Source organism: Rhinoderma darwinii, unplaced genomic scaffold (genome assembly GCF_050947455.1).
Source record: "Rhinoderma darwinii isolate aRhiDar2 unplaced genomic scaffold, aRhiDar2.hap1 Scaffold_4034, whole genome shotgun sequence".
NCBI lineage: Eukaryota > Metazoa > Chordata > Amphibia > Anura > Rhinodermatidae > Rhinoderma > Rhinoderma darwinii.
The window spans coordinates 27,488-53,607 of record NW_027463624.1 but is presented as its reverse complement, the minus strand read 5'-3'; the positions used below and the strand labels follow the sequence as shown (position 1 = coordinate 53,607).

At 56.5% G+C, this 26,120-nt stretch overlaps 1 protein-coding gene across 1 annotated transcript; it reads right to left on the bottom strand.

Moving 5' to 3' along the window:
- Nucleotides 1–438: 438 nt before the first annotated feature.
- LOC142709066 (phosphomevalonate kinase-like) lies at nt 439–13,313 on the bottom strand. Its single transcript, XM_075848439.1, has 5 exons — nt 13,197–13,313; nt 1,625–1,688; nt 1,277–1,429; nt 929–1,058; nt 439–778 (listed from the first exon to the last, which is right to left on the bottom strand). Exons 1-5 carry the CDS (start codon nt 13,277–13,279, stop codon nt 630–632), a joined length of 579 nt encoding a protein of 192 aa, XP_075704554.1. The 5' UTR covers nt 13,280–13,313; the 3' UTR covers nt 439–629.
- Between the last annotated feature and the right edge of the window lie 12,807 nt (nt 13,314–26,120).

Below are 26,120 nucleotides of genomic sequence, written 5' to 3'. Positions count from 1 at the left end.
CGTGTGTATAATATGGGATGAGGGCAGTGCGGAGGCCGGGCACAGGATCCAGCGTGTGTATAATATGGGATGAGGGCAGTGCGGAGGCCGGGCACAGGATCCAGCGTGTGTATAATATGGGATGAGGACAGTGCGGAGGCCGGGCACAGGATCCAGCGTGGGTATAATATGGGATGAGGGCAGTGCGGAGGCCGGGCACAGGATACGTGTGTATAATATGGGATGAGGGCAGTGCGGAGGCCGGGCACAGGATACAACGTGTGTATAATATGGGATGAGGACAGTGCGGAGGCCGGGCACAGGATCCAGCGTGTGTATAATATGGGATGAGGACAGTGCGGAGGCCGGGCACAGGATCCAGCGTGTTGGGACATCAGCGGGAAGTTGTGCGCAGCGGCCATTGCTGTAGATCTCAATTCACTGTACACAGACACAATGTTACGTTCTGCTCTTTTATTACGTCCCGTCACTCCATCTCTTACTCTACACAATATACCATTATTCGTTTCTCACCGGATTCGCCTCCTAGGAGGACGGTGACCGGACACCTGTGAACTCGCTGTCTCCGGTGAGACCGTTTCGTTCCTGAAGCTCATGGGCTCCACGTCAGCGCCGTCTCTCCAGACCAGTCACACAGGCAGGGTCAGTCTGCTGAGGATAAAGGCCTTCAGTTTATGAAGCTGCTCGTCCAGCGACACCTCATCCTTATCATTCGTGATAATCCAGTCAAAAGCCACACCAGTGTCCAGCCCGCACTCCGACTCCGCATCATCCACCTCTGCAAATAAAGACTCCGGGTTACTGGCTGGAACTCCAGCCAAACTTCTCCTGACGTCTATATGACAGTAGTGGCAGAAGGTGCGTGCTTTGCTCTGCAGAGAGCCTAAACCTCCATCACTAGGGGGGCTAACAATAGTCCAGTTCTCACCCGGGGTGTATATCCATCCTCTACATCTCCGGGTCTCCTGAGAAGCCACCACACGGACGGTCTGCGTCACATCGCCAAAAGCCGCCAGGAACCAGTCCACATCCGACCTACGCCGACTGTCGCTGATGATCTGGTGGAGGAGACGCAAGAGTCACTGCCATAACAACCGGCAATTACAAGGCGACTAAACTTTCATAGTGACATGTCAGAAGTTTTCTGAAGGTTTAGTTAACCTTTAAAATGGCGCCACCTAGTGATCACATAACCATAAAATAGTAAGTAATCATAAGTGACAAGATGCGATTACAGAAATGACATCACTACAAGCCAAGATACATCATCTCTTACCCACACCGGCTGCATCACCCCCTCCACAATCAGCCGGCAGAAGAATCCAGGGTCCAGGCTCCTCTTTTCCTCCCCCCAGCAGATCATATCTGCCCGATACATCTCCTTATAATCACTGGCATCAAGGAGACGCTCAAAATCCAGACCCCGCTCCTGTGGAATGAAGGCTATATTGTATATATATATATATATATATATATATATATATATATATACACAGCGGCTGCAGGACAGCGCAGACACAGGACCCCCTCATGTAAGGCTGATGAGGGAGGTGCAGCGGCCACGATGTTTGGCTACAAGCGGACAAATGTCTACATACGCCACGTACACGCGAATATTACTCACCCGGGCAAATTGCTGTTTCAGGGGTCCAGACAAGCGCAGGATGGCACATGTGTCCTCACCCAAACTGAAAGAGCCGTAAAAAGAAGTCACTCCAATGATATACCCACCGGCCAGGATGAAAGACCGCCATTAACTATTATATGACCATGCCATCCCTATAACTCCGCTCCTCTCACAACCAATATACTGCCACCACTGCCCCTGTCACCACCAGTATACTGTCACCACTGCCCCTGTCACCACCAGTATACTGCCACCACTGCTCCTGTCACCACCAGTATACTGCCACCACTGCTCCTGTCACCACCAGTATACTGCCACCACTGCTCCTGTCACCACCACTGCTCCTGTCACCACCAGTATACTGTCACCACTGCTCCTGTCACCACCAGTATACTGCCACCACTGCTCCTGTCACCACCAGTATACTGTCACCACTGCCCCTGTCACCACCAGTATACTGCCACCACTGCTCCTGTCACCACCAGTATACTGCCACCACTGCTCCTCTCACAACCAATATACTGTCACCACTGCCCCTGTCACCACCAGTATACTGTCACCACTGCTCCTGTCATCACCAGTATACTGTCACCACTGCTCCTGTCACCACCAGTATACTGCCACCACTGCTCCTGTCACCACCAGTATACTGCCACCACTGCTCCTGTCACCACCAGTATACTGTCACCACTGCCCCTGTCACCACCAGTATACTGCCACCACTGCTCCTGTCACCACCAGTATACTGTCACCACTGCTCCTGCCACCACCAGTATACTGTCACCACCAGTATACTGCCACCACTACTCCTGTCACCACTGCTCCTGTCACCACCAGTATACTGCCACCACTGCTCCTGTCAGCACTGCCCCTGTCACCACCAGTATACTGTCACCACTGCTCCTGTCACCACCTGTATACTGCCACCACCAGTATACTGTCACCACTGCTCCTGTCACCACCAGTATACTGCCACCACTGCTCCTGTCACCACTAGTATACTGTCACCACTGCTCCTGTCACCACCAGTATACTGTCACCACTGCTCCTGTCACCACCAGTATACTGTCACCACTGCCCGTCACCACCAGTATACTGCCACCACTGCTCCTGTCACCACCAGTATACTGCCACCACTGCTCCTGTCACCACTAGTATACTGCCACCACTGCCCGTCACCACTGCTCCTGTCACCACTAGTATACTGCCACCACTGCTCCTGTCACCACCAGTATACTGTCACCACTGCTCCTGTCACCACCAGTATACTGCCACCACTGCTCCTGTCACCACCAGTATACTGCCACCACTGCTCCTGTCACCACCACTGCTCCTGTCACCACCAGTATACTGTCACCACTGCTCCTGTCACCACCAGTATACTGCCACCACTGCTCCTGTCACCACCAGTATACTGTCACCACTGCCCCTGTCACCACCAGTATACTGCCACCACTGCTCCTGTCACCACCAGTATACTGCCACCACTGCCCGTCACCACCAGTATACTGCCACCACTGCTCCTCTCACAACCAATATACTGTCACCACTGCCCCTGTCACCACCAGTATACTGTCACCACTGCTCCTGTCATCACCAGTATACTGTCACCACTGCTCCTGTCACCACCAGTATACTGCCACCACTGCTCCTGTCACCACCAGTATACTGCCACCACTGCTCCTGTCACCACCAGTATACTGTCACCACTGCCCCTGTCACCACCAGTATACTGCCACCACTGCTCCTGTCACCACCAGTATACTGTCACCACTGCTCCTGCCACCACCAGTATACTGTCACCACCAGTATACTGCCACCACTACTCCTGTCACCACTGCTCCTGTCACCACCAGTATACTGTCACCACCAGTATACTGCCACCACTGCTCCTGTCAGCACTGCCCCTGTCACCACCAGTATACTGTCACCACTGCTCCTGTCACCACCAGTATACTGCCACCACCAGTATACTGTCACCACTGTTCCTGTCACCACCAGTATACTGCCACCACTGCCCGTCACCACCAGTATACTGCCACCACTGCTCCTGTCACCACTAGTATACTGTCACCACTGCTCCTGTCACCACAAGTATACTGTCACCACTGCTCCTGTCACCACCAGTATACTGTCACCACTGCCCGTCACCACCAGTATACTGCCACCACTGCTCCTGTCACCACCAGTATACTGCCACCACTGCTCCTGTCACCACTAGTATACTGCCACCACTGCCCGTCACCACTGCTCCTGTCACCACTAGTATACTGCCACCACTGCCCCTGTCACCACCAGTATACTGCCACCACTAGTATACTGTCACCACTGCTCCTGTCACCAGTATACTGCCACCACTGCTCCTGTCACCACCAGTATACTGTCACCACTGCTCCTGTCACCACCAGTATACTGTCACCACTGCTCCTGTCACCACCAGTATACTGTCACCACTGCCCCTGTCACCACCAGTATACTGTCACCACTGCTCCTGTCACCACCAGTATACTGCCACCACTGCTCCTGTCACCACTGCCCCTGTCACCACTGCCCCTGTCACCACCAGTATACTGCCACCACTGCTCCTGTCACCACCAGTATACTGTCACCACTGCTCCTGTCACCACCAGTATACTGTCACCACTGCTCCTGTCACCACCAGTATACTGCCACCACTGCTCCTGTCACCACCAGTATACTGCCACCACTGCTCCTGTCACCACCAGTATACTGTCACCACTGCTCCTGTCACCACCAGTATACTGCCACCACTGCTCCTGTCACCACTGCTCCTGTCACCACCAGTATACTGTCACCACTGCCCCTGTCACCACCAGTATACTGCCACCACTGCCCCTGTCACCACCAGTATACTGTCACCACTGCTCCTGTCACCACCAGTATACTGCCACCACTGCTCCTGTCACCACCAGTATACTGTCACCACCAGTATACTGTCACCACCAGTATACTGTCACCACCAGTATACTGCCACCACTGCTACTGTCACCACCAGTATACTGCCACCACTGCTCCTGTCACCACTGCCCCTGTCACCACCAGTATACTGCCACCACTGCTCCTGTCACCACCAGTATACTGCCACCACTGCTCCTGTCACCACCAGTATACTGCCACCACTGCTCCTGTCACCACCAGTATACTGTCACCACTGCTCCTGTTACCACCAGTATACTGCCACCACTGCTCCTGTCACCACCAGTATACTGTCACCACTGCCCCTGTCACCACCAGTATACTGCCACCACTGCTCCTGTCACCACCAGTATACTGTCACCACTGCTCCTGTCACCACCAGTATACTGTCACCACTGCTCCTGTCACCACCAGTATACTGCCACCACCAGTATACTGCCACCACTGCTCCTGTCACCACCAGTATACTGTCACCACTGCTCCTGTCACCACCAGTATACTGCCACCACTGCTCCTGTCACCACTGCTCCTGTCACGACCAGTATACTGTCACCACTGCCCCTGTCACCACCAGTATACTGTCACCACTGCCCCTGTCACCACTGCTCCTGTCACCACCAGTATACTGCCACCACTGCTCCTGTCACCACCAGTATACTGTCACCACTGCTCCTGTCACCACCAGTATACTGCCACCACTGCTCCTGTCACCACCAGTATACTGTCACCACTGCTCCTGTCACCACCAGTATACTGCCACCACTGCTCCTGTCACCACCACTGCTCCTGTCACCACCAGTATACTGTCACCACTGCTCCTGTCACCACCAGTATACTGCCACCACTGCTCCTGTCACCACCAGTATACTGCCACCACTGCTCCTGTCACCACCAGTATACTGTCACCACTGCTCCTGTCACCACTGCTCCTGTCACCACCAGTATACTGTCACCACTGCCCCTGTCACCACCAGTATACTGTCACCACTGCTCCTGTCACCACCAGTATACTATCACCACTGCCCCCGTCACCACCACTGCTCCTGTCACCACTGCCCCTGTCACCACCACTGCTCCTGTCACCACCAGTATACTGTCACCACGGCCCCTGTCACCACCAGTATACTGTCACCACTGCTCCTGTCACCACCAGTATACTGCCACCACTGCTCCTGTCACCACCAGTATACTGTCACCACTGCCCCTGTCACCACCAGTATACTGTCACCACTGCCCCTGTCACCACCAGTATACTGTCACCACTGCTCCTGTCACCACCAGTATACTGTCACCACCAGTATACTGCCACCACTGCTCCTGTCACCACCAGTATACTGTCACCACTGCTCCTGTCACCACCAGTATACTGTCACCACTGCTCCTGTCACCACCAGTATACTGTCACCACTGCTCCTGTCACCACCAGTATACTGTCACCACTGCTCCTGTCACCACCAGTATACTGTCACCACTGCTCCTGCCACCACCGCTCCTGTCACCACCAGTATACTGCCACCACTGCTCCTGTCACCACCAGTATACTGTCACCACTGCTCCTGCCACCACCGCTCCTGTCACCACCAGTATACTGTCACCACTGCCCCTGTCACCACCACTGCTCCTGTCACCACTGCCCCTGTCACCACCACTGCTCCTGTCACCACCAGTATACTGTCACCACTGCCCCTGTCACCACCAGTATACTGTCACCACTGCTCCTGTCACCACCAGTATACTGTCACCACTGCCCCTGTCACCACCAGTATACTGTCACCACTGCCCCTGTCACCACCAGTATACTGTCACCACTGCTCCTGTCACCACCAGTATACTGTCACCACTGCTCCTGTCACCACCAGTATACTGTCACCACTGCTCCTGTCACCACCAGTATACTGTCACCACTGCTCCTGTCACCACCAGTATACTGCCACCACTGCTCCTGTCACCACCAGTATACTGTCACCACTGCCCCTGTCACCACCACTGCTCCTGTCACCACCAGTATACTGTCACCACTGCCCCTGTCACCACTGCTCCTGTCACCACCAGTATACTGCCACCACTGCTCCTGTCACCACCAGTATACTGTCACCACTGCCCCTGTCACCACTGCCCCTGTCACCACCAGTATACTGTCACCACTGCTCCTGTCACCACCAGTATACTGTCACCACTGCTCCTGTCACCACCAGTATACTGCCACCACTGCTCCTGTCACCACCAGTATACTGTCACCACTGCTCCTGTCACCACCAGTATACTGTCACCACCAGTATACTGTCACCACTGCTCCTGTCACCACCAGTATACTGTCACCACTGCTCCTGTCACCACCAGTATACTGTCACCACTGCTCCTGTCACCACCAGTATACTGTCACCACTGCTCCTGTCACCACCAGTATACTGTCACCACTGCTCCTGTCACCACCAGTATACTGTCACCACCAGTATACTGCCACCACCGCTCCTGTCACCACCAGTATACTGCCACCACTGCTCCTGTCACCACCAGTATACTGTCACCACTGCTCCTGTCACCACCAGTATACTGTAACCACTGCCCCTGTCACCACCACTGCTCCTGTCACCACCAGTATACTGTCTCCACTGCCCCTGTCACCACCAGTATACTGTCACCACTGCTCCTGTCACCACCAGTATACTGTCACCACCAGTATACTGCCACCACTGCTACTGTCACCACCAGTATACTGCCACCACTGCTCCTGTCACCACTGCTCCTGTCACCACCAGTATACTGTCACCACTGCTCCTGTCACCACTGCCCCTGTCACCACCAGTATACTGCCACCACTGCTCCTGTCACCACCAGTATACTGCCACCACTGCTCCTGTCACCACCAGTATACTGCCACCACTGCTCCTGTCACCACCAGTATACTGTCACCACTGCTCCTGTCACCACCAGTATACTGCCACCACTGCTCCTGTCACCACCAGTATACTGTCACCACTGCCCCTGTCACCACTGCTCCTGTCACCACCAGTATAATGTCACCACCAGTATACTGTCACCACTGCCCCTGTCACCACCAGTATACTGCCACCACTGCTCCTGTCACCACCAGTATACTGTCACCACTGCTCCTGTCACCACCAGTATACTGTCACCACTGCTCCTGTCACCACCAGTATACTGCCACCACTGCTCCTGTCACCACCAGTATACTGCCACCACTGCTCCTGTCACCACCAGTATACTGTCACCACTGCTCCTGTCACCACCAGTATACTGCCACCACTGCTCCTGTCACCACCAGTATACTGTCACCACTGCCCCTGTCACCACCAGTATACTGTCACCACTGCTCCTGTCACCACCAGTATACTGCCACCACTGCTCCTGTCACCACCAGTATACTGTCACCACTGCTCCTGTCACCACCAGTATACTGCCACCACTGCTCCTGTCACCACCAGTATACTGTCACCACTGCTTCTGTCACCACTGCTCCTGTCACCACCAGTATACTGCCACCACTGCTCCTGTCACCACCAGTATACTGCCACCACTGCTCCTGTCACCACCAGTATACTGTCACCACTGCTCCTGTCACCACTGCTCCTGTCACCACCAGTATACTGTCACCACTGCCCCTGTCACCACCACTGCTCCTGTCACCACCAGTATACTGTCACCACTGCTCCTGTCACCACCAGTATACTATCACCACTGCCCCCGTCACCACCACTGCTCCTGTCACCACTGCCCCTGTCACCACCACTGCTCCTGTCACCACCAGTATACTGTCACCACTGCCCCTGTCACCACCAGTATACTGTCACCACTGCTCCTGTCACCACCAGTATACTGCCACTACTGCTCCTGTCACCACCAGTATACTGTCACCACTGCCCCTGTCACCACCAGTATACTGTCACCACTGCCCCTGTCACCACCAGTATACTGTCACCACTGCTCCTGTCACCACCAGTATACTGTCACCACCAGTATACTGCCACCACTGCTCCTGTCACCACCAGTATACTGTCACCACTGCTCCTGTCACCACCAGTATACTGTCACCACTGCTCCTGTCACCACTGCTCCTGTCACCACCAGTATACTGTCACCACCAGTATACTGCCACCACTGCTCCTGTCACCACCAGTATACTGTCACCACTGCTCCTGCAACCACCGCTCCTGTCACCACCAGTATACTGCCACCACTGCTCCTGTCACCACCAGTATACTGTCACCACTGCTCCTGCCACCACCGCTCCTGTCACCACCAGTATACTGTCACCACTGCCCCTGTCACCACCACTGCTCCTGTCACCACCAGTATACTGTCACCACTGCCCCTGTCACCACCAGTATACTGTCACCACTGCCCCTATCACCACCAGTATACTGTCACCACTGCCCCTGTCACCACCAGTATACTGTCACCACTGCTCCTGTCACCACCAGTATACTGTCACCACTGCTCCTGTCACCACCAGTATACTGTCACCACCAGTATACTGCCACCACTGCTCCTGTCACCACCAGTATACTGCCACCACTGCTCCTGTCACCACCAGTATACTGTCACCACTGCTCCTGTCACCACTGCTCCTGTCACCACCAGTATACTGTCACCACTGCCCCTGTCACCACCACTGCTCCTGTCACCACCAGTATACTGTCACCACTGCCCCTGTCACCACCAGTATACTGTCACCACTGCTCCTGTCACCACCAGTATACTGCCACCACTGCTCCTGTCACCACCAGTATACTGTCACCACTGCCCCTGTCACCACCAGTATACTGTCACCACTGCTCCTGTCACCACCAGTATACTGTCACCACTGCTCCTGTCACCACCAGTATACTGCCACCACTGCTCCTGTCACCACCAGTATACTGTCACCACTGCTCCTGTCACCACCAGTATACTGTCACCACCAGTATACTGTCACCACTGCTCCTGTCACCACCAGTATACTGTCACCACTGCTCCTGTCACCACCAGTATACTGTCACCACTGCTCCTGTCACCACCAGTATACTGTCACCACTGCTCCTGTCACCACCAGTATACTGTCACCACTGCTCCTGTCACCACCAGTATACTGTCACCACCAGTATACTGCCACCACCGCTCCTGTCACCACCAGTATACTGCCACCACTGCTCCTGTCACCACCAGTATACTGTCACCACTGCTCCTGTCACCACCAGTATACTGTAACCACTGCCCCTGTCACCACCACTGCTCCTGTCACCACCAGTATACTGTCACCACTGCCCCTGTCACCACCAGTATACTGTCACCACTGCTCCTGTCACCACCAGTATACTGTCACCACTGCTCCTGTCACCACCAGTATACTGCCACCACTGCCCCTGTCACCACCAGTATACTGCCACCACTGCTCCTGTCACCACCAGTATACTGTCACCACCAGTATAATGTCACCACTGCTCCTGTCACCACCAGTATACTGTCACCACCAGTATACTGTCACCACCAGTATACTGCCACCACTGCTCCTGTCACCACCAGTATACTGCCACCACTGCTCCTGTCACCACCAGTATACTGTCACCACTGCTCCTGTCACCACCAGTATACTGTCACCACTGCTCCTGTCACCACCACTGCTCCTGTCACCACCAGTATACTGCCACCACTGCTCCTGTCACCACCAGTATACTGCCACCACTGCTCCTGTCACCACCAGTATACTGTCACCACTGCTCCTGTCACCACCACTGCTCCTGTCACCACCAGTATACTGTCACCACCAGTATACTGTCACCACCAGTATACTGCCACCACTGCTCCTGTCACCACCAGTATACTGTCACCACTGCTCCTGTCACCACCAGTATACTGCCACCACTGCTCCTGTCACCACCAGTATACTGTCACCACCAGTATACTGCCACCACTGCCCCTGTCACCACCAGTATACTGCCACCACTGCTCCTGTCACCACCAGTATACTGTCACCACTGCTCCTGTCACCACCAGTATACTGTCACCACTGCTCCTGCCACCACCAGTATACTGCCACCACTGCTCCTGTCACCACCAGTATACTGCCACCACTGCTCCTGTCACCACCAGTATACTGCCACCACTGCTCCTGTCACCACCAGTATACTGCCACCACTGCTCCTGTCACCACCAGTATACTGCCACCACTGCTCCTGTCACCACCAGTATACTGCCACCACTGCTCCTGTCACCACCACTGCTCCTGTCACCACCAGTATACTGCCACCACTGCTCCTGTCACCACCACTGCTCCTGTCACCACCAGTATACTGCCACCACTGCTCCTGTCACCACCAGTATACTGTCACCACTGCTCCTGTCACCACCAGTATACTGTCACCACTGCTCCTGTCACCACCAGTATACTGCCACCACTGCCCCTGTCACCACCAGTATACTGCCACCACTGCCCCTGTCACCACCAGTATACTGTCACCACTGCTCCTGTCACCACCAGTATACTGTCACCACTGCTCCTGTCACCACCAGTATACTGCCACCACTGCTCCTGTCACCACCAGTATACTGTCACCACTGCTTCTGTCACCACCAGTATACTGCCACCACTGCTCCTGTCACCACCAGTATACTGTCACCACTGCTCCTGTCACCACCAGTATACTGCCACCACTGCTCCTGTCACCACCAGTATACTGTCACCACTGCTCCTGTCACCACCAGTATACTGCCACCACTGCTCCTGTCACCACCAGTATACTGCCACCACTGCTCCTGTCACCACCAGTATACTGTCACCACTGCTCCTGTCACCACCAGTATACTGCCACCACTGCTCCTGTCACCACCAGTATACTGCCACCACTGCTCCTGTCACCACCAGTATACTGCCACCACTGCTCCTGCCACCACCAGTATACTGTCACCACTGCTCCTGTCACCACCAGTATACTGCCACCACTGCTCCTGTCACCACCAGTATACTGCCACCACTGCTCCTGTCACCACCAGTATACTGCCACCACTGCTCCTGTCACCACCAGTATACTGCCACCACTGCTCCTGTCACCACCAGTATACTGTCACCACTGCTCCTGTCACCACCAGTATACTGCCACCACTGCTCCTGTCACCACCAGTATACTGCCACCACTGCTCCTGTCACCACCAGTATACTGCCACCACTGCTCCTGTCACCACCAGTATACTGTCACCACTGCCCCTGTCACCACCAGTATACTGTCACCACTGCCCCTGTCACCACCAGTATACTGCCACCACTGCTCCTGTCACCACCAGTATACTGCCACCACTGCTCCTGTCACCACCAGTATACTGCCACCACTGCTCCTGCCACCACCAGTATACTGTCACCACTGCTCCTGTCACCACCAGTATACTGCCACCACTGCTCCTGTCACCACCAGTATACTGCCACCACTGCTCCTGTCACCACCAGTATACTGCCACCACTGCTCCTGTCACCACCAGTATACTGTCACCACTGCTCCTGTCACCACCAGTATACTGCCACCACTGCTCCTGTCACCACCACTGCTCCTGTCACCACCAGTATACTGCCACCACTGCTCCTGTCACCACCAGTATACTGTCACCACTGCTCCTGTCACCACCAGTATACTGTCACCACTGCCCCTGTCACCACTGCTCCTGTCACCACCAGTATACTGTCACCACTGCCCCTGTCACCACCAGTATACTGTCACCACTGCTCCTGTCACCACCAGTATACTGTCACCACTGCTCCTGTCACCACCAGTATACTGCCACCACTGCTCCTGTCACCACCACTGCTCCTGTCACCACCAGTATACTGCCACCACTGCTCCTGTCACCACCAGTATACTGCCACCACTGCTCCTGTCACCACCAGTATACTGTCACCACTGCCCCTGTCACCACCAGTATACTGTCACCACTGCCCCTGTCACCACCAGTATACTGTCACCACTGCTCCTGCCACCACCAGTATACTGCCACCACTGCTCCTGTCACCACCAGTATACTGTCACCACTGCCCCTGTCACCACCAGTATACTGCCACCACTGCTCCTGTCACCACCAGTATACTGTCACCACTGCTCCTGTCACCACCAGTATACTGTCACCACTGCCCCTGTCACCACTGCTCCTGTCACCACCAGTATACTGCCACCACTGCTCCTGTCACCACCAGTATACTGCCACCACTGCTCCTGTCACCACCAGTATACTGCCACCACTGCCCCTGTCACCACTGCTCCTGTCACCACCAGTATACTGCCACCACTGCCCCTGTCACCACTGCTCCTGTCACCACCAGTATACTGTCACCACTGCCCCTGTCACCACTGCTCCTGTCACCACCAGTATACTGCCACCACTGCCCCTGTCACCACTGCTCCTGTCACCACCAGTATACTGCCACCACTGCTCCTGTCACCACTAGTATACTGTCACCACTGCCCCTGTCACCACCAATATACTGTCACCACTGCTCCTGTCACCACCAGTATACTGTCACCACTGCCCCTGTCACCACCACTGCTCCTGTCACCACCAGTATACTGTCACCACTGCCCCTGTCACCACCATTTACTGCCACCACTCCTCTTGTGGCTGTTCCCGGTTCTATCCGGCTTCCCCCGGTCACCTGTCACGGAGCCGCTCGGTGATATAATCTTTCCCAGATTTTCTCTTCCCGCTGAACATTAGAATTGACCGGGGAGCCGCCATCACTGCTTGAATAGTTACCCCGCCCACACTTGTTGATCCCGCCCCTTATTAAGCCCAGACACGCCCTCTGATGCCGCTCTCGCCCACTACTAGATTACATAACCCCGCCCATACACTACTAGCACCGCCCACATATTGCTGGTATCTTTGTGGCTTCCGGCTCGTTGTTGTCTGCCCCGCCCAGTCTCCATAGTAACAAGGTCCGCCCCTCACTGCTCACCGTCACACCACTGCTAAGGATCGCGGCGCGCCGGAATGTAAACACTGGAAACGTAGAGCAGCCAATCACAAGGTAGGAATAGCCGTTGTGCGTCAGCAGGGGGTGTAGACCATTTCCTCACACGCTGTAATAACGGTCACAGAGGAAAAAGCGGGAAATACCTCAGAGCTGGGAGGCTATAAGCCGTGAGGGGCGATGTGGTCTGAGAGAAGGCTGAAGAGCAGGGCAAGCAGTGAGAGGTCCGGCACACGATGAAAAGTAAAACCGCACGGCTGTGTATTGTATCCCGGCAGAGAACGCTAGAGCAGGGACGGGGTGCAGAGAAGTCAGCTGCGGGCATTGTGGGGGTAGAGGACTCGGTACAGGGCAGGTGTGAGGAGATTGCCATGGCTGCTCATGACCTCCATCATTTCCTTCTAGTCATCCAAGAAGATTCATCACTGGAGACCAAAAATGAAGACTGTCCTCCGGTCGTCCAGCGGACATAAGTACAAAGGGCCAGAACATCAGCGTGTAGGGGAGCGGAACCTAAAAATGGGGCATGAGCTTGTCAGAGCCGTGTCAGGAGCCATCTTCAGCGCGGCACCCGCATATACAACGGGCAGCGCAGGGAGAGGTCGGGGACGGCAGCGCAGGGAGAGGTCGGGGACGGCAGCGCAGGGAGAGGTCGGGGACGGCAGCGCAGGGAGAGGTCGGGGACGGCAGCGCAGGGAGAGGTCGGGGACGGCAGCGCAGGGAGAGGTCGGGGACGGCAGCGCAGGGAGAGGTCGGGGACGGCAGCGCAGGGAGAGGTCGGGGACGGCAGCGCAGGGAGAGGTCGGGGACGGCAGCGCAGGGAGAGGTCGGGGACGGCAGCGCAGTATTGTGTTTCTATTTTGTTGAGTGCTCAGTTCTGGGAGTGGCGCCACGCGAAGGTTAAATCACACTCGACCAGGAGCAATCTAATAGACTGGTGAAGTAGGGAGCGCTGGACGGGAACACCTGAGTAGACTGGTGAAGTAGGGAGCGCTGGACGGGAACACCTGAGTAGTGGTGAAGTAGGGAGCGCTGGACGGGAACACCTGAGTAGACTGGTGAAGTAGGGAGCGCTGGACGGGAACACCTGAGTAGTGGTGAAGTAGGGAGCGCTGGACGGGAACACCTGAGTAGACTGGTGAAGTAGGGAGCGCTGGACGGGAACACCTGAGTAGACTGGTGAAGTAGGGAGCGCTGGACGGGAACACCTGAGTAGACTGGTGAAGTAGGGAGCGCTGGACGGGAACACCTGAGTAGTGGTGAAGTAGGGAGTGCTGGACGGGAACACCTGAGTAGTGGTGAAGTAGGGAGTGCTGGACGGGAACACCTGAGTAGTGGTGAAGTAGGGAGCGCTGGACGGGAACACCTGAGTAGTGGTGAAGTAGGGAGCGCTGGGAAGGAACACCTGAGTAGACTGGTGAAGTAGGGAGCGCTGGACGGGAACACCTGAGTAGTGGTGAAGTAGGGAGCGCTGGACGGGAACACCTGAGTAGTGGTGAAGTAGGGAGCGCTGGACGGGAACACCTGAGTAGACTGGTGAAGTATGGAGCGCTGGACGGGAACACCTGAGTAGACTGGTGAAGTAGGGAGCGCTGGACGGGAACACCTGAGTAGACTGGTGAAGTAGGGAGCGCTGGACGGGAACACCTGAGTAGACTGGTGAAGTAGGGAGCGCTGGACGGGAACACCTGAGTAGTGGTGAAGTAGGGAGTGCTGGACGGGAACACCTGAGTAGTGGTGAAGTAGGGAGCGCTGGACGGGAACACCTGAGTAGTGGTGAAGTAGGGAGCGCTGGGAAGGAACACCTGAGTAGACTGGTGAAGTAGGGAGCGCTGGACGGGAACACCTGAGTAGTGGTGAAGTAGGGAGCGCTGGACGGGAACACCTGAGTAGTGGTGAAGTAGGGAGCGCTGGACGGGAACACCTGAGTAGACTGGTGAAGTATGGAGCGCTGGACGGGAACACCTGAGTAGACTGGTGAAGTAGGGAGCGCTGGACGGGAACACCTGAGTAGTGGTGAAGTAGGGAGCGCTGGACGGGAACACCTGAGTAGTGGTGAAGTAGGGAGCGCTGGACGGGAACACCTGAGTAGTGGTGAAGTAGGGAGCGCTGGGAAGGAACACCTGAGTAGACTGGTGAAGTAGGGAGCGCTGGACGGGAACACCTGAGTAGACTGGTGAAGTAGGGAGCGCTGGACGGGAACACCTGAGTAGACTGGTGAAGTAGGGAGCGCTGGACGGGAACACCTGAGTAGACTGGTGAAGTAGGGAGCGCTGGACGGGAACACCTGAGTAGTGGTGAAGTAGGGAGCGTTGGACCAAAACACCTGAGTAGACTGGTGAAGTAGGGAGCGCTGGACGGGAACACCTGAGTAGTGGTGAAGTAGGGAGCGCTGGGAAGGAACACCTGAGTAGACTGGTGAAGTAGGGAGCGCTGGACGGGAACACCTGAGTAGACTGGTGAAGTAGGGAGCGCTGGGAGGGAACACCTGAGTAGACTGGTGAAGTAGGGAGCGCTGGACGGGAACACCTGAGTAGACTGATGAAGTAGGGAGCGCTGGACGGGAACACCTGAGTAGACTGGTGAAGTAGGGAGCGCTGGACGGGAACACCTGAGTAGACTGGTGAAGTAGGGAGCGCTGGGAAGGAACACCTGAGTAGACTGGTGAAGTAGGGAGCGCTGGACAGGAACACCTGAGTAGACTGGTGAAGTAGGGAGCGCTGGACGGGAACACCTGAGTAGACTGGTGAAGTAGGGAGCGCTGGACGGGAACACCTGAGTAGACTGGTGAAGTAGGGAGCGCTGGGAAGGAACACCTGAGTAGACTGGTGAAGTAGGGAGCGCTGGACGGGAACACCTGAGTAGTGGTGAAGTATGGAGCGCTGGACGGGAACACCTGAGTAGACTGGTGAAGTAGGGAGCGCTGGACGGGAACACCTGAGTAGACTGGTGAAGTAGGGAGCGCTGGACGGGAACACCTGAGTAGACTGGTGAAGTAGGGAGCGCTGGACGGGAACACCTGAGTAGACTGGTGAAGTAGGGAGCGCTGGACGGGAACACCTGAGTAGACTGGTGAAGTAGGGAGCGCTGGGAAGGAACACCTGAGTAGACTGGTGAAGTAGGGAGCGCTGGACGGGAACACCTGAGTAGACTGGTGAAGTAGGGAGCGCTGGATGGGAACACCTGAGTAGACTGGTGAAGTAGGGAGCGCTGGACGGGAACACCTGAGTAGACTGGTGAAGTAGGGAGCGCTGGACGGGAACACCTGAGTAGACTGGTGAAGTAGGGAGCGCTGGACGGGAACACCTGAGTAGTGGTGAAGTAAGGAGCGCTGGACGGGAACACCTGAGTAGTGGTGAAGTAGGGAGCGCTGGACGGGAACACCTGAGTAGACTGGTGAAGTAGGGAGCGCTGGACGGGAACACCTGAGTAGTGGTGAAGTAGGGAGCGCTGGACGGGAACACCTGAGTAGATTGGTGAAGTAGGGAGCGCTGGACGGGAACACCTGAGTAGACTGGTGAAGTAGGGAGCGCTGGACGGGAACACCTGAGTAGACTGGTGAAGTAGGGAGCGCTGGACGGGAACACCTGAGTAGACTGGTGAAGTAGGGAGCGCTGGACGGGAACACCTGAGTAGTGGTGAAGTAGGGAGCGCTGGACGGGAACACCTGAGTAGACTGGTGAAGTAGGGAGCGCTGGACGGGAACACCTGAGTAGACTGGTGAAGTAGGGAGCGCTGGACGGGAACACCTGAGTAGACTGGTGAAGTAGGGAGCGCTGGACGGGAACACCTGAGTAGACTGGTGAAGTAGGGAGCGCTGGACGGGAACACCTGAGTAGACTGGTGAAGTAGGGAGCGCTGGACGGGAACACCTGAGTAGACTGGTGAAGTAGGGAGCGCTGGACGGGAACACCTGAGTAGACTGGTGAAGTAGGGAGCGCTGGGAAGGAACACCTGAGTAGACTGGTGAAGTAGGGAGCGCTGGACGGGAACACCTGAGTAGACTGGTGAAGTAGGGAGCGCTGGATGGGAACACCTGAGTAGACTGGTGAAGTAGGGAGCGCTGGACGGTAACACCTTAGTAGACTGGTGAAGTATGGAGCGCTGGACGGGAACACCTGAGTAGACTGGTGAAGTAGGGAGCGCTGGACGGGAACACCTGAGTAGTGGTGAAGTAGGGAGCGCTGGACGGGAACACCTGAGTAGTGGTGAAGTAGGGAGCGCTGGACGGGAACACCTGAGTAGACTGGTGAAGTAGGGAGCGCTGGACGGGAACACCTGAGTAGTGGTGAAGTAGGGAGCGCTGGACGGGAACACCTGAGTAGACTGGTGAAGTAGGGAGCGCTGGACGGGAACACCTGAGTAGACTGGTGAAGTAGGGAGCGCTGGACGGGAACACCTGAGTAGACTGGTGAAGTAGGGAGCGCTGGACGGGAACACCTGAGTAGACTGGTGAAGTAGGGAGCGCTGGGAAGGAACACCTGAGTAGACTGGTGAAGTAGGGAGCGCTGGACGGGAACACCTGAGTAGACTGGTGAAGTAGGGAGCGCTGGACGGGAACACCTGAGTAGACTGGTGAAGTATGGAGCGCTGGACGGGAACACCTGAGTAGACTGGTGAAGTATGGAGCGCTGGACGGGAACACCTGAGTAGACTGGTGAAGTAGGGAGCGCTGGACGGGAACACCTGAGTAGTGGTGAAGTAGGGAGCGCTGGACGGGAACACCTGAGTAGACTGGTGAAGTAGGGAGCGCTGGACGGGAACACCTGAGTAGACTGGTGAAGTAGGGAGCGCTGGGAGGGAACACCTGAGTAGACTGGTGAAGTAGGGAGCGCTGGACGGGAACACCTGAGTAGACTGGTGAAGTAGGGAGCGCTGGACGGGAACACCTGAGTAGACTGGTGAAGTATGGAGCGCTGGACGGGAACACCTGAGTAGACTGGTGAAGTATGGAGCGCTGGACGGGAACACCTGAGTAGACTGGTGAAGTAGGGAGCGCTGGACGGGAACACCTGAGTAGTGGTGAAGTAGGGAGCGCTGGACGGGAACACCTGAGTAGACTGGTGAAGTAGGGAGCGCTGGACGGGAACACCTGAGTAGACTGGTGAAGTAGGGAGCGCTGGGAGGGAACACCTGAGTAGACTGGTGAAGTAGGGAGCGCTGGACGGGAACACCTGAGTAGACTGGTGAAGTAGGGAGCGCTGGACGGGAACACCTGAGTAGACTGGTGAAGTAGGGAGCGCTGGACGGGAACACCTGAGTAGACTGGTGAAGTAGGGAGCGCTGGACGGGAACACCTGAGTAGTGGTGAAGTAGGGAGCGCTGGACGGGAACACCTGAGTAGACTGGTGAAGTAGGGAGCGCTGGACGGGAACACCTGAGTAGACTGGTGAAGTAGGGAGCGCTGGACGGGAACACCTGAGTAGACTGGTGAAGTAGGGAGCGCTGGACGGGAACACCTGAGTAGACTGGTGAAGTAGGGAGCGCTGGACGGGAACACCTGAGTAGTGGTGAAGTAGGGAGCGCTGGACGGGAACACCTGAGTAGACTGGTGAAGTAGGGAGCGCTGGACGGGAACACCTGAGTAGACTGGTGAAGTAGGGAGCGCTGGACGGGAACACCTGAGTAGACTGGTGAAGTAGGGAGCGCTGGACGGGAACACCTGAGTAGACTGGTGAAGTAGGGAGCGCTGGACGGGAACACCTGAGTAGACTGGTGAAGTAGGGAGCGCTGGACGGGAACACCTGAGTAGACTGGTGAAGTAGGGAGCGCTGGACGGGAACACCTGAGTAGACTGGTGAAGTAGGGAGCGCTGGACGGTAACACCTGAGTAGACTGGTGAAGTATGGAGCGCTGGACGGGAACACCTGAGTAGACTGGTGAAGTAGGGAGCGCTGGACGGGAACACCTGAGTAGTGGTGAAGTAGGGAGCGCTGGACGGGAACACCTGAGTAGACTGGTGAAGTAGGGAGCGCTGGACGGGAACACCTGAGTAGACTGGTGAAGTAGGGAGCGCTGGACGGGAACACCTGAGTAGACTGGTGAAGTAGGGAGCGCTGGACGGGAACACCTGAGTAGACTGGTGAAGTAGGGAGCGCTGGACGGGAACACCTGTGTAGACTGGTGAAGTAGGGAGCGCTGGACGGGAACACCTGAGTAGACTGGTGAAGTAGGGAGCGCTGGACGGGAACACCTGAGTAGACTGGTGAAGTAGGGAGCGCTGGACGGGAACACCTGAGTAGACTGGTGAAGTAGGGAGCGCTGGACGGGAACACCTGAGTAGACTGGTGAAGTAGGGAGCGCTGGACGGGAACACCTGAGTAGACTGGTGAAGTAGGGAGCGCTGGACGGGAACACCTGAGTAGACTGGTGAAGTAGGGAGCGCTGGACGGGAACACCTGAGTAGTGGTGAAGTAGGGAGCGCTGGACGGGAACACCTGAGTAGACTGGTGAAGTAGGGAGCGCTGGACGGGAACACCTGAGTAGACTGGTGAAGTAGGGAGCGCTGGACGGGAACACCTGAGTAGACTGGTGAAGTAGGGAGCGCTGGACGGGAACACCTGAGTAGTGGTGAAGTAGGGAGCGCTGGACGGGAACACCTGAGTAGTGGTGAAGTAGGGAGTGCTGGACGGGAACACCTGAGTAGTGGTGAAGTAGGGAGTGCTGGACGGGAACACCTGAGTAGTGGTGAAGTAGGGAGCGCTGGACGGGAACACCTGAGTAGTGGTGAAGTAGGGAGCGCTGGGAAGGAACACCTGAGTAGACTGGTGAAGTAGGGAGCGCTGGACGGGAACACCTGAGTAGCGGTGAAGTAGGGAGCGCTGGACGGGAACACCTGAGTAGTGGTGAAGTAGGGAGCGCTGGACGGGAACACCTGAGTAGACTGGTGAAGTAGGGAGCGCTGGACGGGAACACCTGAGTAGACTGGTGAAGTAGGGAGCGCTGGACGGGAACACCTGAGTAGACTGGTGAAGTAGGGAGCGCTGGACGGGAACACCTGAGTAGACTGGTGAAGTAGGGAGCGCTGGACGGGAACACCTGAGTAGACTGGTGAAGTAGGGAGCGCTGGACGGGAACACCTGAGTAGTGGTGAAGTAGGGAGCGCTGGACGGGAACACCTGAGTAGACTGGTGAAGTAGGGAGCGCTGGACGGGAACACCTGAGTAGACTGGTGAAGTAGGGAGCGCTGGACGGGAACACCTGAGTAGACTGGTGAAGTAGGGAGCGCTGGACGGGAACACCTGAGTAGTGGTGAAGTAGGGAGCGCTGGACGGGAACACCTGAGTAGTGGTGAAGTAGGGAGCGCTGGACGGGAACACCTGAGTAGTGGTGAAGTAGGGAGTGCTGGACGGGAACACCTGAGTAGTGGTGAAGTAGGGAGCGCTGGACGGGAACACCTGAGTAGTGGTGAAGTAGGGAGCGCTGGGAAGGAACACCTGAGTAGACTGGTGAAGTAGGGAGCGCTGGACGGGAACACCTGAGTAGTGGTGAAGTAGGGAGCGCTGGACGGGAACACCTGAGTAGTGGTGAAGTAGGGAGCGCTGGACGGGAACACCTGAGTAGACTGGTGAAGTATGGAGCGCTGGACGGGAACACCTGAGTAGACTGGTGAAGTAGGGAGCGCTGGACGGGAACACCTGAGTAGACTGGTGAAGTAGGGAGCGCTGGACGGGAACACCTGAGTAGACTGGTGAAGTAGGGAGCGCTGGACGGGAACACCTGAGTAGTGGTGAAGTAGGGAGTGCTGGACGGGAACACCTGAGTAGTGGTGAAGTAGGGAGCGCTGGACGGGAACACCTGAGTAGTGGTGAAGTAGGGAGCGCTGGGAAGGAACACCTGAGTAGACTGGTGAAGTAGGGAGCGCTGGACGGGAACACCTGAGTAGTGGTGAAGTAGGGAGCGCTGGACGGGAACACCTGAGTAGTGGTGAAGTAGGGAGCGCTGGACGGGAACACCTGAGTAGACTGGTGAAGTATGGAGCGCTGGACGGGAACACCTGAGTAGACTGGTGAAGTAGGGAGCGCTGGACGGGAACACCTGAGTAGTGGTGAAGTAGGGAGCGCTGGACGGGAACACCTGAGTAGTGGTGAAGTAGGGAGCGCTGGACGGGAACACCTGAGTAGTGGTGAAGTAGGGAGCGCTGGGAAGGAACACCTGAGTAGACTGGTGAAGTAGGGAGCGCTGGACGGGAACACCTGAGTAGACTGGTGAAGTAGGGAGCGCTGGACGGGAACACCTGAGTAGACTGGTGAAGTAGGGAGCGCTGGACGGGAACACCTGAGTAGACTGGTGAAGTAGGGAGCGCTGGACGGGAACACCTGAGTAGTGGTGAAGTAGGGAGCGTTGGACCAAAACACCTGAGTAGACTGGTGAAGTAGGGAGCGCTGGACGGGAACACCTGAGTAGTGGTGAAGTAGGGAGCGCTGGGAAGGAACACCTGAGTAGACTGGTGAAGTAGGGAGCGCTGGACGGGAACACCTGAGTAGACTGGTGAAGTAGGGAGCGCTGGGAGGGAACACCTGAGTAGACTGGTGAAGTAGGGAGCGCTGGACGGGAACACCTGAGTAGACTGATGAAGTAGGGAGCGCTGGACGGGAACACCTGAGTAGACTGGTGAAGTAGGGAGCGCTGGACGGGAACACCTGAGTAGACTGGTGAAGTAGGGAGCGCTGGGAAGGAACACCTGAGTAGACTGGTGAAGTAGGGAGCGCTGGACAGGAACACCTGAGTAGACTGGTGAAGTAGGGAGCGCTGGACGGGAACACCTGAGTAGACTGGTGAAGTAGGGAGCGCTGGACGGGAACACCTGAGTAGACTGGTGAAGTAGGGAGCGCTGGGAAGGAACACCTGAGTAGACTGGTGAAGTAGGGAGCGCTGGACGGGAACACCTGAGTAGTGGTGAAGTATGGAGCGCTGGACGGGAACACCTGAGTAGACTGGTGAAGTAGGGAGCGCTGGACGGGAACACCTGAGTAGACTGGTGAAGTAGGGAGCGCTGGACGGGAACACCTGAGTAGACTGGTGAAGTAGGGAGCGCTGGACGGGAACACCTGAGTAGACTGGTGAAGTAGGGAGCGCTGGACGGGAACACCTGAGTAGACTGGTGAAGTAGGGAGCGCTGGGAAGGAACACCTGAGTAGACTGGTGAAGTAGGGAGCGCTGGACGGGAACACCTGAGTAGACTGGTGAAGTAGGGAGCGCTGGATGGGAACACCTGAGTAGACTGGTGAAGTAGGGAGCGCTGGACGGGAACACCTGAGTAGACTGGTGAAGTAGGGAGCGCTGGACGGGAACACCTGAGTAGACTGGTGAAGTAGGGAGCGCTGGACGGGAACACCTGAGTAGTGGTGAAGTAAGGAGCGCTGGACGGGAACACCTGAGTAGTGGTGAAGTAGGGAGCGCTGGACGGGAACACCTGAGTAGACTGGTGAAGTAGGGAGCGCTGGACGGGAACACCTGAGTAGTGGTGAAGTAGGGAGCGCTGGACGGGAACACCTGAGTAGATTGGTGAAGTAGGGAGCGCTGGACGGGAACACCTGAGTAGACTGGTGAAGTAGGGAGCGCTGGACGGGAACACCTGAGTAGACTGGTGAAGTAGGGAGCGCTGGACGGGAACACCTGAGTAGACTGGTGAAGTAGGGAGCGCTGGACGGGAACACCTGAGTAGTGGTGAAGTAGGGAGCGCTGGACGGGAACACCTGAGTAGACTGGTGAAGTAGGGAGCGCTGGACGGGAACACCTGAGTAGACTGGTGAAGTAGGGAGCGCTGGACGGGAACACCTGAGTAGACTGGTGAAGTAGGGAGCGCTGGACGGGAACACCTGAGTAGACTGGTGAAGTAGGGAGCGCTGGACGGGAACACCTGAGTAGACTGGTGAAGTAGGGAGCGCTGGACGGGAACACCTGAGTAGACTGGTGAAGTAGGGAGCGCTGGACGGGAACACCTGAGTAGACTGGTGAAGTAGGGAGCGCTGGGAAGGAACACCTGAGTAGACTGGTGAAGTAGGGAGCGCTGGACGGGAACACCTGAGTAGACTGGTGAAGTAGGGAGCGCTGGATGGGAACACCTGAGTAGACTGGTGAAGTAGGGAGCGCTGGACGGTAACACCTGAGTAGACTGGTGAAGTATGGAGCGCTGGACGGGAACACCTGAGTAGACTGGTGAAGTAGGGAGCGCTGGACGGGAACACCTGAGTAGTGGTGAAGTAGGGAGCGCTGGACGGGAACACCTGAGTAGTGGTGAAGTAGGGAGCGCTGGACGGGAACACCTGAGTAGTGGTGAAGTAGGGAGCGCTGGACGGGAACACCTGAGTAGACTGGTGAAGTAGGGAGCGCTGGACGGGAACACCTGAGTAGTGGTGAAGTAGGGAGCGCTGGACGGGAACACCTGAGTAGACTGGTGAAGTAGGGAGCGCTGGACGGGAACACCTGAGTAGACTGGTGAAGTAGGGAGCGCTGGACGGGAACACCTGAGTAGACTGGTGAAGTAGGGAGCGCTGGACGGGAACACCTGAGTAGACTGGTGAAGTAGGGAGCGCTGGGAAGGAACACCTGAGTAGACTGGTGAAGTAGGGAGCGCTGGACGGGAACACCTGAGTAGACTGGTGAAGTAGGGAGCGCTGGACGGGAACACCTGAGTAGACTGGTGAAGTATGGAGCGCTGGACGGGAACACCTGAGTAGACTGGTGAAGTATGGAGCGCTGGACGGGAACACCTGAGTAGACTGGTGAAGTAGGGAGCGCTGGACGGGAACACCTGAGTAGTGGTGAAGTAGGGAGCGCTGGACGGGAACACCTGAGTAGACTGGTGAAGTAGGGAGCGCTGGACGGGAACACCTGAGTAGACTGGTGAAGTAGGGAGCGCTGGGAGGGAACACCTGAGTAGACTGGTGAAGTAGGGAGCGCTGGACGGGAACACCTGAGTAGACTGGTGAAGTAGGGAGCGCTGGACGGGAACACCTGAGTAGACTGGTGAAGTAGGGAGCGCTGGACGGGAACACCTGAGTAGACTGGTGAAGTAGGGAGCGCTGGACGGGAACACCTGAGTAGTGGTGAAGTAGGGAGCGCTGGACGGGAACACCTGAGTAGACTGGTGAAGTAGGGAGCGCTGGACGGGAACACCTGAGTAGACTGGTGAAGTAGGGAGCGCTGGACGGGAACACCTGAGTAGACTGGTGAAGTAGGGAGCGCTGGACGGGAACACCTGAGTAGACTGGTGAAGTAGGGAGCGCTGGACGGGAACACCTGAGTAGTGGTGAAGTAGGGAGCGCTGGACGGGAACACCTGAGTAGACTGGTGAAGTAGGGAGCGCTGGACGGGAACACCTGAGTAGACTGGTGAAGTAGGGAGCGCTGGACGGGAACACCTGAGTAGACTGGTGAAGTAGGGAGCGCTGGACGGGAACACCTGAGTAGACTGGTGAAGTAGGGAGCGCTGGACGGGAACACCTGAGTAGACTGGTGAAGTAGGGAGCGCTGGACGGGAACACCTGAGTAGACTGGTGAAGTAGGGAGCGCTGGACGGGAACACCTGAGTAGACTGGTGAAGTAGGGAGCGCTGGACGGTAACACCTGAGTAGACTGGTGAAGTAGGGAGCGCTGGACGGGAACACCTGAGTAGACTGGTGAAGTAGGGAGCGCTGGACGGGAACACCTGTGTAGACTGGTGAAGTAGGGAGCGCTGGACGGGAACACCTGAGTAGACTGGTGAAGTAGGGAGCGCTGGACGGGAACACCTGAGTAGACTGGTGAAGTAGGGAGCGCTGGACGGGAACACCTGAGTAGACTGGTGAAGTAGGGAGCGCTGGACGGGAACACCTGAGTAGACTGGTGAAGTAGGGAGCGCTGGACGGGAACACCTGAGTAGTGGTGAAGTAGGGAGCGCTGGACGGGAACACCTGAGTAGACTGGTGAAGTAGGGAGCGCTGGACGGGAACACCTGAGTAGACTGGTGAAGTAGGGAGCGCTGGACGGGAACACCTGAGTAGACTGGTGAAGTAGGGAGCGCTGGACGGGAACACCTGAGTAGTGGTGAAGTAGGGAGCGCTGGACGGGAACACCTGAGTAGTGGTGAAGTAGGGAGTGCTGGACGGGAACACCTGAGTAGTGGTGAAGTAGGGAGTGCTGGACGGGAACACCTGAGTAGTGGTGAAGTAGGGAGCGCTGGACGGGAACACCTGAGTAGTGGTGAAGTAGGGAGCACTGGGAAGGAACACCTGAGTAGACTGGTGAAGTAGGGAGCGCTGGACGGGAACACCTGAGTAGTGGTGAAGTAGGGAGCGCTGGACGGGAACACCTGAGTAGTGGTGAAGTAGGGAGCGCTGGACGGGAACACCTGAGTAGACTGGTGAAGTAGGGAGCGCTGGACGGGAACACCTGAGTAGACTGGTGAAGTAGGGAGCGCTGGACGGGAACACCTGAGTAGACTGGTGAAGTAGGGAGCGCTGGACGGGAACACCTGAGTAGACTGGTGAAGTAGGGAGCGCTGGACGGGAACACCTGAGTAGACTGGTGAAGTAGGGAGCGCTGGACGGGAACACCTGAGTAGTGGTGAAGTAGGGAGCGCTGGACGGGAACACCTGAGTAGACTGGTGAAGTAGGGAGCGCT